This window comes from Babylonia areolata, chromosome 1, assembly GCF_041734735.1.
Source record: "Babylonia areolata isolate BAREFJ2019XMU chromosome 1, ASM4173473v1, whole genome shotgun sequence".
Classification (NCBI taxonomy): domain Eukaryota; kingdom Metazoa; phylum Mollusca; class Gastropoda; order Neogastropoda; family Buccinidae; genus Babylonia; species Babylonia areolata.
The window spans coordinates 10625099-10637598 of NC_134876.1; the positions used below are offsets into that span (position 1 = coordinate 10625099).

The 12500-nt window shown below is 41.5% G+C and overlaps 1 protein-coding gene across 1 annotated transcript in view; it reads left to right on the forward strand.

Annotated features, from left to right (window-relative positions):
• Positions 1-2517: 2517 nt before the first annotated feature.
• The window catches only part of LOC143291147 (innexin unc-9-like), a 492319-nt gene continuing 482336 nt past the window's right edge, over positions 2518-12500 (forward strand). The window contains exon 1 of the mRNA XM_076600827.1: positions 2518-2738. Within this exon, the coding sequence (XP_076456942.1) occupies positions 2518-2738 (221 nt within the window). The remainder of the gene's footprint in view (positions 2739-12500) is intronic.

Consider the following 12500-nt stretch of genomic DNA (forward strand, 5'->3'; position numbering starts at 1 on the left):
ACGGGTCCGGAAAGCAGTCATGACAGCCACCGGGACTCGCTCATACCGACTGGCGCTTGAATTTGTGACATGGAATCACACTTGCTGTAAAAGGACAAAAATAAATAAATAAATAAATAAAGTAGCATCAAGAAACTGAAAATAATTTTGTTATATCCTTGTTCGAAAACAAAACAACAAACCTAAACCCAAACTCAAGAACCAACCACTGAACAAACCAACGTAACGGATCACAGAAGATTTTTATCAATTATTTGTACAAGACGTCTCAGTGGACTATATAAGCAGCTCGGACTCTCTGCTGCACAGAGTATCGAATAACGTATCTTAGCCTCTCAAAAGAACTCTCCAAAATCAGTAGCAGACCATCCACCCCATTGCATTGACCGAAGCATTCAAGGGTTTGTTTGGTGTGTGTGTGACTCAATCGTGCGATTCAGACGCGGTGCTGGAGCCAGAGGCAGTGGCAGCTCCATCACTGCCAGGGCTCGGCGCTGAAACAGGAGAAGGGGAACAAGGTCTGGCGGTGAATCTGGACGTGGGGTATCCCCGAGTGATGAATTGCTCTTCATCCTCGTAGCGCTGGGGGAAGATTGCTTGGCTGCTGTGTCCCTTCCGTACACCCCCCTCCCTCCCCTCCTCCCCCTCACCTCTGCCCCCCTGTCCTCCCCCCCCCCCCCCTCCCCGGCCTCCCACTCCCGTGCTGTTTCTGTCAACTGGAATATACGACATCCATGGTGTGGCTGCAAGACTGGTCGCCGTTTTATCATTTTTGTCTGTACGTGTTTTTTTGTGACACACTGGAACCACTCGGGTCATCCTCGATAAACTCAGCATACACATAAACATAGAAAAATAATGTTTTGAAAAAGCTAGGTAACTGACAGCGTTTTAGCTACTTTTTTTCAAAACCCTTTTTTTTTTATTGTTGATACATGCTTTAGTGGGGGGAAACCTGGAGTTAACATAAAACAAGACAAATCAAAACATTAATCGGGTTGACTGATGTCACAATGTGAATGTCCAAAACATTGGGCGTGTTCAGTTGATATGGGTTTTGAATCGAAATAAAATAGTTTTTATATGTTCACCAATGTGAAAATACAAACTTTGAACATCAATCAATGTTCTGTTTGGATGAATGAGCTTTTTTTTGGTTGGCTCCCTTTTTGTGGTATCTGCACAAAAAGTTGTTCACCTCCACCTGATGCGATATATGCAGTTCTGTCACGTCTAACTTTGTGCACGTGAACATCTACCAAAGTGAACCCTGTCCATTTTCTCAACAGACGCCAAGCTTTTATAGTGTCTACGGGGAGAGACCTACCTCTAAAACATTTTTTTTTCTTTTTCATTATTATTCTAAAAGCAGTTATTTGTATGAGAAAATAATATTATTGAAAATAAATGAACACTGGGTGAGTGGATACGATTGCGACAGTGAATTTATTTTTGCCTTTAGATTTTTATGGGCTGTCACCAAATCGGAAATATTCTCTTTGTTGGTGACCTCTTTACTGACGGTTTTTTTTTTCTGCATTATTCTTAAGAAAATAATGTTACGTCGTTTTAGCTCACCTTCCGTCAGTGCTTAATCCCTTCGCTTTAAAATTTGTATTACTATTTCAACAATTAGTGCTTCGTCGTTTACAAACTGTGAACACGACAACCCATTATCGATCGGTTAATCAACGTCTACTCATTTTCCTTCAAACACGAACATTGTTTCATACTGCACACACTTATCTGTTCCTCTTATTCCGTTCGATCATCTCAGTGAGTGATTTTTATTCATGTTGTTTATTCTTCAAGCTGACTATACTTTTTTTGTAGGACTGTCACGTCGTGCATTCATGACATCGTTCTCTGCTTGCTGGGAAACTAGGGACTGGGCGTATCCCTTCCGATATTGTCATCATCCGACTACTGCTGCGTCAGTTGTTGTTCTTTCGACTGATAGTCCAAAAAACGAATCGGTGATAATTTCCTCTGATTGTCTCTTCAGCGATCCTAATTAATAAAAACAGTCATTATACGTCAGCTCTGGCGAAATATTGATTCGACAGCATCGACCACAAACTACGCTATATTCCCGTGCTCATCCAATCGATTGATTACACAATATTGTATGACAACTCTTTGTGGATAATTTTGTCCTGTGTGTTTATTGGTGTGTGTTTGTTTTGTTTTTTTCCAACCGTTCCGACAACCCTGCGCACTATTCGCCTGTTTTTTTAAAAGCAGTTCCTACCCACCTGTACCATTCGGGCCAACAGACTCCCGGGGCATGTCCGCCCCCCTCTGACCTGGAGACGACCCGCTCCCCCTCCGCCTTACAACGTGGACCAGAAACCGCTCAATGGTTCCTCCGGCCACCAGCCCTTCGGTTCTCTGACCCCTCTACCCCACCAGCTGTCAAGAGAGGAGGGCGGGAGAGGAGGAAGAGGAGGAGGAGGAGGAGGTGGTGGAGGAGGAGGAGGAGGTGGTGGTGGGAGGAGACGTCCGGCCAGGTCTAGCATGTCGTGTCCCTCGGGGGAAGCGTGTTCCATGGGCGAGCGAAAAATCAGCATCAACAGGAAGAGCCTGGAGAAGAGCGGCCTGCCCCGAGGCGCGGAGGACGACATCACCGTCATCGACGACAACCCCGTGCTGGTGGTGCCCGTCATCCAGGAACCAGAACCCAAGCCCAAGCTCCAGCTGCCCAGCGTCAAGCCCAAGGGAGGCGGTGCTTCCAAAAGGTAAAAGATGGGGAAGGATGGGATGGGTCATTCAGCTGTTCTGTGTGTGTTTGTGTGTGGGGTTGGGTGGGGGGGAGGAGGGGGGAGTGGGTTGGGCGAGGGTTGGATGTGTTTTGTGTGTGTGTGTGTGTGTGTGTGTGTGTGTGTGTGTGTGTGTGTGTGTGTTTGTGTGCGTGTGTGCTGTTTGTATGTGTGTTTGTTTTTTTGGTGTGTGTGTGTGTGTGTGTGTGTGTGTGTGTGTGTGTGTGTGTGTGTGTGTGTGTGTGTGTGTGTGTGTGTGTGTGTGTGTGTGTGAAATTTTCTGTGTTCATCCCATCTGTCTCTCTGCCTCTGTCTCTGCCTGTCTATCTGACTCTGGACGGATTCATCTATCTATATTTGTGTCTGTCTACCCCCCACCTCTCTAACAACACTTCTGATATGTTGTGTTCCTGCTTAAAAAAGGATTCTCTTCTTTTTTGTAAATCTTTGCTCCTCTGTCAACTGTGTGATGTAATCATTTTAGTACTTTTGTTTGTTTGTCTATCTGTTTGATAACAAAGGGGGTGGGAGGGGGGAGGTTATTCTGACATTGCAAAATGTCATAATCCATTTTGCCAGGGTCTGATTACTGAAGAAAAAATAAAGAAAGAAAGAAGAGAAAAAGTAAGAAAAATAGAAGAAAATAATTAGAACCTCCATGCCCTTTCAATTACGGTGCCAAGGCAGATGTTTTCAATACTGTGGTTAAGAATGCCAATTGCGCGGAAATATTTTTTGTGTGTGAGTGCTAATTCTCTGTACTCATGCAACTCCCTTCGAAGCTTCACCAGACTCGTTGTGACGAAAATAATAATAATGTTTCGGGAGAAGAGAATGAAAATTCAGTGCTTAATCTTTTTCAGCTCCAAGAAAGAATGAGTCATTCTCCTGAATCCATCTTCATCTTCCACGGACATTGTTTACATATTTCCGTGCTCGTGAAATTGGTAATTGGAAAAAAATGTCATTTTCCTTCGTTCAGCCAATTTCGTCTTTGTAGGTATTTCCAGTTGATAAGCTACTGAGCGAGGAAGTCTGCAGTCTTGAACGGTTTCAGAGACTGTGGTTGAAGACGATTAGCCTTCAGCTTCCCTGTAGTTTGTCTTCAGTCTTCATATAGAAGGCAAGTTTATGTACATCCACGCTATGCTGGAACTATTGAAAGACCGCCATATTTCAGTTGATCAGCATAATTCCAAAGTTCATTCAGTAATCTGAAGAAACAAAATTCATTTGTTTGACGAAAACGAAAATTCATTCATATGAAAATTAGATAATTTGAAATTAAAAGGAACAGCGGTTTGTAATCCGGTGTGTGTTATGAATGCACACATTTGATATATAAAAACTATAATGTATAATATTTGTGATGCTCTTCGGTAATAATTCTCTGTCCAGATTATGTAGAGCTATTGTCACGTAAGGTCATACTTCTTTAGAGGCAGGCGTTTAGGCTGTGGAGGTGTGTGTGTGTGTGCTGTGTAGAGGGAGTGGGGATACTGTATGCATAATATCGATTTATCTTTCAGGTCGTGCAGGTAAGTGATGACACGTTTTTATGCTCTGTACACTTTCTCCTCCTTTTCATGTTTTACCAATCAATAATTCGTATGTCTATATCCGTCGTGGTAAATAGCTTATGTGAAATTAGTTTTAAATGCATCTTATTATTTGAATTTTACACTAACTTAAACACGCCAAAATCTAAAAGCTTTTTTAAGCTGATATGGTTTGCTCGTGACATTTTGTTTGACATTTTTGTAATAGCCATGTGAACTGCTGAAAGGACAATCATAAATACTTTTCAGCGATATTGAACTTCAGGGGAAAAAAACTGTATTATTCTTTCCCAGACCACAAAAAAAAGAATAGGACGCTAGGATTTTTGTCCATTAAAGTTGAATTTACGGATACCATGCACTGTACGATTTTGTAATTAGCTATCTACGGACTCGTACTTGTTTATTCATTTTGTTTTATCATGCTAGTATGGCAATGTACCTTGTTGGATGGCTGATTACGCTCTAGATGTTCTGGTGTGCAATATCATTTTGATCGCTGTTCCCCTCAACCGTTCAACAACAACAACAAAAAAAGCGGTAAAAGCTTAAAGAGGCAGCATTCTGTCAGATTTCTTGGAAGTTTTGCTCCAGACAACGACATCTGCACGTGTATTCAATTAATTGGTCTATATTTCTCCGGTCTTTTTGTATTCACGTCATCTCTTGTCTCCATTGATTAAGAGTGCAGGCCTGAACTCAAGTCTGCATAGCAGTACACATAACTATAGCCCAAAATGTGACAACTGGTTGTTTGTATATTGTGGTTTGCCTTGTGTCCAGTTCAAATTTCACGCAGATTCACAAGAGTTTTGGATCTCCGGTGAAAACACTGAACACTTGCATGGGAATGCTTCATATTTTCTTATATTATTATCATTGTGATCTTGTGCTGGGCATTTAAGTGGTTTTTTTGTTGTTTTTTTGTTTTTGTTTTTTTTTTGTTTTTTTTAAATAAATATTTTATTCGAGTTTAACATTTAATACATACAGACGGACATACAAAACCAACATCTGAAATCAACAATATTTGCCACTGTGCACCACCTAAACTGCAAATCAGGAAAACGACACAACACTGTCTTCATACAGAGAAAAAACAAACAAAAAAGAAAAAAAAAAAGAAAAAAAAAGTCACATGCAGTGTTAAAAAGAAGTAAGTAAATGAAAGGAAAAAGAAAATAAATAAAAGAACAAACGTTATTTAAGTTTACGGTCCTTGTTTTTTTTTTTCCCAACGAAAATCTAATCTTTCCCTCACTTCCTTTATTTAGGCATAGGTCATTTCTCCGTATAGATGTGTCTTGTTTTGGCGCTTCTTGTTCTTCTTCTTGTTTTTTTTTTGTTTTGTTTTTTTTCTTGTACGTGTTCTTCCTGTTCTGGCTGTTCTGGATCTTATTGCTCCTTCTTCTTCTTCTTCTTCTTCTTCTTCTTCTTCTTCTTCTTCTTCTTCTTCTTCTTCTTCGTCTTCTTCTGCTGCTAATGCCTTTTGACATAATGATATTTGTCGCTCCCTGTTTGCATTCTCTTATTCTTTATCCTCGATGAAGAATCGTTATTGATTCACTGTTGGCTGCTCCACACACCACACCACACGCGCCTCTCCCCCTTTCTTCTATCTCTTTAAAAGTGTCTATATATGTGTGTATATGTCTGTGTTTATATCTGTCTACCTACCCGTTTGTCTGTCTGTGTCTGTTTCCTATGTGTATGTCTACGCCTCTCTGACAGTATGTCTCTCTGTCACTCTCCCTATTTCTCTGTCTATATCTATTTCTGTCTTTGTCCATCTCTCTCTCTCTCTCTCTCTCTCTCTCTCTCTCTCTGTGTGTGTGTGTGTGTGTGTGTGTGTGTGTGTGTGTGTGTGTGTGTGTGTGTGTGTGTGTGTGTGTCTGTGTGTGTGTGTGTGTGTCTGTGTGTCTGTGTGGCTGTATGACTGTGTGAGCCAACCCTTACTTATGGTGCTGAAATTCAGGGACTTTGTTATCACAGGGATTTTTAGAAAAAAAGAAACAAAAACCCACACATTTGCCATTAAACTTTCTTTGCAAGTTCCAATGCATAAGGCAAATACATTAGTATACGGAGAAACTGGTAGATATTATTTATATGTAAAATCGTACGCTTAAGGAATAAAATATTGGTTGAAATTTTTGTCTGCCAGTATCAAGAATCTGTAGACAGTCATAGGAAATTTTATTCGTCGAAAAGAAAACCGGGTATGTTTGTGAACGAGATTTTAACTATACATAGATTTGGGATTGTGTGTATGTGTCAGGGCTTTATTTCGGAAATTAAAGACAGAGTTATATCTTCATACAAACAAAATTGAATTTTTTCAATGGAAAAGTTATGAAACATATAATTGGTTTCTTAGTTTTAAAAGTATGCTCAAGCCAGAAAAATACACAAGGGGTTGTAAATAAATGGCATAGAACAAGTGCTGTCAGATTAAGACTGGCTTGGCTTAAACGCACATCCAGGATGGACTTATACTGACCTATGTACACTCTATCCAATGTGTGGGTTCGAAATAGAGTGTGAAATACTTTTTTTTGTTTTAAAGATTTCATTACTTTTATTATGTTCGTGATGAAAGCATCATTTTCAAAACAAGTATTACAAGGAATAAGTTCGTCATTGTGTGATGAAAATTAATCATGATGACGATACATTACGATCACTGGCGAAGTTTATTGCTAAAGCATGTGATATTCGAAAGAATAATTAATAGCTTCAATACGCTTACAGAAAAATAATGATTTTAGATTTTATGAACTTGAAAAAAAAATGGATGGTTGAGAGTTAGTTTATTTGACACCAAGTACTTTTTTCTGTTCGATTTTGTTTCATTGTTTTCACTGTCATATTTTTTCTGATTTGCATCCCCAAGTCGCTATAGCTGTACAGCTAATGGTAGTAAACATTTCAGTGTTCAGTTTTCAGTGTTCTCTCTCTCTCTCTCTCTCTCTCTCTCTCTCTCTCTCTCTCTCTCTCTCTCTCTCTGGTGTATGTCTGTGTGGATGTTGGTTTTGCGTGTGCGGTATGCTTTTGTTGTTTTTTTTTTCTATTCATCGTATTCATGTTTTCTGTTGATGAGAGAGATAGGGAAAAAATGCGAAAGAAGGAGAGAGAGAGAGATAGAGGGAGAGAGAGAAAAAAACACGAATAAATAAATGAATAAATAGGTATATAATGAATGAATGAATGAATGAATATAAGTTGCTAATTTCTGAGGATAATAGATTGAGCATGCATATTTGTTTGTTGTAGCTGAATCTCCTACGGCCCTGAAGAAAACAAACGAAAAGGAAAGACAGACAGACAGACAGACACAGACATACAGACAGACAGACAGGCTTACTGACAGATAGACAGATAATCCGAGACACGCAGAGAGAGATTTGTGTGTTCGATCAGTCACTGTATGAATCCGACCATTTCGTTTTCCTTGTACGTGAAGATGGCTGCACCCATCGATCATATCCAACAGATTGATCAGTTATGTCCACAGATGTCGATCCATCATGTTTATCATAACTTCAGATATTCAGAGATGAGAGCACTGCCATGCAAATGATATCTCGGCCTTCCCTTTCTTCTAACTCTCTTTCTTGTCATCTCTCTCTCTGTCTCTGTCTCTGTTTCTCCATCAACTTCAGTGTCTGAGCGGTATGCGTGGCACGCGTATATGTGTTTGTGTTTGTGTTTGTGCGAGCGTGTGTGTGTGTGTGTGTGTGTGTGTGTGTGTGTGTGTGTGTGTGTGTGTGTGTGTGCAGGGTGGAGGAGGTTGCGAGGTATGTAGTTGTCAATATATAGAACACACACACACACATACACACACACACACACACACACACACACACACACACACACACACACACACACACACACACAATATATATATATATATATATATATATATATATATATATATATATATATATATATATATATATATATATAACACAATTTATGTAATTACAGAGGCTTAAAGCTGGCCGTAGCGTTATTCAGCATCAGCATCCCTGTTAGCACATCGCTGTGGTCAATACAAAGAAGAGTGCTGCCATTGTCCCATGAATAAATGTATGTACAGCTACCTGGCTGGCTGACCATGGAGAGATAGGAAGGGTTCGTTTTAGCACCGGCCAGAAGGGGATTCAGCGAAGGACCACTAACGCATCTGGCTAATCCTCTTGGGTCCTTTGTGATGGACTGCTGATAGTATTGTGTGCAATTAATTAATCCGTGTATGGTTATGGGTCGGGGGGTGGACGTTAGACAGGCTCGTGTGTGTGTGTGTGTGTGTGTGTGTGTGTGTGTGTGTGTGTGTGTGTGTGTGTGTGTGTGTGTGTGTGTGTTAATGAGCGAGAGAGAAAGAGAGAGAGAAAAGAGCGAGTCACACACACACACACACACACACACACACACACACACACACACACACACACACACACACACACACACACACACACACACACACACACACACACACACACACACACACACACACACACGTACGCACGCACGCACGCACGCACGCACTAAATGTTAAATATGGCTGACCAGCAGCGTCACCTGACACGCTTAATCAAATCTTTCAGTGAAAATGAAAATAAATGAAGTAGAATAAGATGATAAAAAAAGAAGTAAATAAATAGATATGTAATTAGATTAATGAACTGAAATATTTTAAATAGCAAATTGAATATAAAACTCCCGTCATTAAAAGGTCACTACACTCACAAAAAAGATCCAAAGCTGCCGTTGTGTTATTCGTCATCTCTGTTGTATAATTATCGCCGTGGTCAACACCCTGCACAGTGCGGTCATTGTTCCATGAATAAATGTATGTACTGTCACCCAGTGGGTCATAGCGTGACAGGAAAGTTGGTTTTATCGCTGGCGAGAAGAGATTCGGCGAGGCCAAGGCCGATAACGCAGCCAGACAATGCTCCTGGGTCCTTGTGATGGAATCCAGAGAGTGTCGTGTATAGTAATTATGTCTGTGTATCGATAAAGGTGGTGGGGGTGGGGGCGTGGAGAAAGGAGGAAGAGGGGGGAAGTTAGAAAGGTGTGTGTGTGTGTGTGTGTGTGTGTGTGTGTGTGTGTGTGTGTGTGTGTGTGTGTGTGTGTGTGTGTGTGTGTGTGTGTGTGTGTGTGTTCGTGTGTTGCTGTTGCAGAGGCTGCCCCTAATAATTATATGAGGTAGTACAATATAAGAAATGCGAACAAAGTGAAACATGCCATGATGTATGACAGTGCACCATGTATGTACTGCACTACACAACACTACACTACGCTCAGCTACACTACACTACACTTCACTACACTATTTTCATGCAATGCAATACAATACAATGCAATACAATACAATACAATACAATACAATACAATACAGTCCATTATAACCGAGTCACACAGCGAAGCATTTACGTTAGTTCTCGATACTAACTACCAACAACATTGGCCTACCAATCTCGCTCTATTTTTGAGTCTGTTTCTGTCTGTCTGCCTGGTGGCGGTGGAGATTTTTCTGATCTCCCAAGTCAACATAGTGTGCAGACCTGCTAGTGCCTGAACCCCTTTCGTGTGTATACACACTCAGAAGATCAAATACGCACATTAAAGATCCTGTAACCCATGTCAGTGTTCGGTGGGTTATGGAGATACGAAAATACCCAGCATTATGAACCACGTCAGAGTCATCGGCAAGTCTTTGTTGGTCGTGTAACGGAAAGAAGAAGAAGAAGAAGAAGAAGACTCTCAGAACGAAAAAGCACGTGCACATCGCTGTCTTTTTCTCTCTGTCTCTATCTCTGTCTGTCCGTCTCCGGCTCTATCTCCCCCCCTCTCTTTCCCCATGACTCTGTCTGTCTGTCTGTCTGTTTGTCCTCTGTCAGTCCACATTTTAACATTGTGTCACTCTGACCCTTCCTGACTCATTGGCTGTCACTGTCTTTTTCCTCCACCAATCTGTTTTTTTTTGGGTTTTTTTGGTTGTTTTTTTTTTATCTGCCTCTTTCCCTATCTTTTTTCTCTGTGACTGTCTGTCTGTTTGTTGTCTCCCTTTCTCTGTCTCTTCTTCTCTCCGTTTCTGCCTCTATCTCCCCCCCCCCCCCCCCCGCCCCCCCCCCCCCCCCCCCCCCCCCCTGTCTCTCTTTCTTTCTGTTACCTAGCCTGTACATAAGACGACGGCAGACTGGTTGTGTGAGTGCCTGTAGCGATGTCTGCTTTAAGGAAGCCCGTGTTAATGAAAGGCGAGGTCGTGGAGGGCTGTGGGGGGAGGAGGGTAGTGGTGGTGAGGGGTTTGGAGTTTGGGGGGGGGGGGGAGAGGGGAGGTTCTCATCCGTCCACCTTCCCTGTCTTCGCACCCCCCCCCCCCCCCCCCCAATCCCCCACCCACTCACCGCCTCATTTCTCTGATTGCTACAAGTTCCCGGGAAGTTAAGACCACAAGCCTCTTCTTTATCCCTGCGTTTGCCTGTCTGTCTCTCTGTCTATCTGTCTAATTATCTGGCAGTGTGTCTGGGTGTGTGTGTGTGTCTGTTTCCGTATTTGTGTCATTCCCGTCAAGGTCTCTGTCTTTGTCTTTCTCTCTCTGTCTGTCTTTTACTGTCTGTCTGTTCCCCCTCCCCCCCACCCCCATCTCTCTCTCTTTCTCAAACACCCCCCCCTCCGCCCACACACACACACACACACACACACACACACACACACACACACACACACACACACACACACGCACGCACGCACACACACACACATACACACACGTCCCCGCTCACACACACACAAACACACTCACACGGACACACCGCGTGCGCGCGCGCGCGTTGATCTCCATTTTCAGCAACTCCCAACACACACGAACAGATTACACAAATTGACTGGCAGAGCTGTTGATGATGGCCTGTCTATATATAGATCTCTGCATCTGGAATCGATTCTCCACCCCCGTTGTGTGAAACCTCGCATGATTGTTCATTAATTTTCATTTTGCTTCGTTCAATTTTTTTTTTTTTTTTTCACTTTATTTCAGTTCAGTTTATTTGACCTTTTTCTTGTCTTATCATTTAGCTTGAACACAAGAACTGAATCACACTGGTCACATTTCTATGCCTATTCCTATCTCTCTGTCTCTAATTCTGCCCTCCCCTCTTTTTCTTCATCTATCTATCTATCTATCTATCTATCTATCTATCTATTTTCTGGCCACCACACTTCCGCACCTCTCCTTCTCCAACTCTCTCTTTATCCCTCTGTCTCTGTCTGTCTGTCTGTCTGTCTCTCTCTGTCTCTCTCTCTCTGCCAATCTGTCTCTTGCTCGTTTCTTTCTGTCTCCTGTTGTCTCGTAATGACAGCTGCAACAATGTGCGTACTGACAAACTCGCAAGCACTTGCGCGCGCACACACACACACACACACACACACACACACACACACACACACACACACACACACACACACACACACACACACACACACACACATACTGTTTGTCTCTGGCTGCCTGTATGTCTCCAGTTATGTTTCCTATGTTTGTCTTTCTCTTTGTCATTCTCTAAATGTCTCTTTAGAAATGAAAGAACAAATTTAGAAAGCAACAAAATGTATGTGATAAAGCATGGAAGAAGCAAAACAAGCACGAAAAAAAAAACAACCCCAAAACAAGTAAACACGAAATAAACAAATAAAGCGAGAAAGAAAGTGAGAAAGAAGAAAAGAAAGAAAGAAAGAAAAGAAAACAGGAAGAAAGAAAGTAGGAAGGAAATAAAAAAAAAAAAAAAAAAAAATAAAAAAAAACAAGCAGCGAAAATGTCATGCCTCTAACAGAAAGGTACAGAAAAAGCGATGTTGTTACAATCTAATCTGTGCCTGCCCTTTGTAAGCTGAGAAGAACGGTTTGAAAACTTTGGCAACACCATTTTTATTTGAGCAAAAATATCATCGGTCATCTTATTTTGCGTGGGAGAATGACAGCGAGGAGGGGGTGTAAGTGCCGTATACATATTCTCTCACCATCTCAATTTGTCTCTGTTTCTTTTTCTCCTTTTTTTTTTTTTTTTTTTCTTTTTTCCACCTTTTCTGTCGCATCCATAATTGCTAGTTTAGCAATAGGGGAAAGAAATAAGGAATATCGATTTCTTTTTAATTTTTATCGAGCAGTAAAGAACTT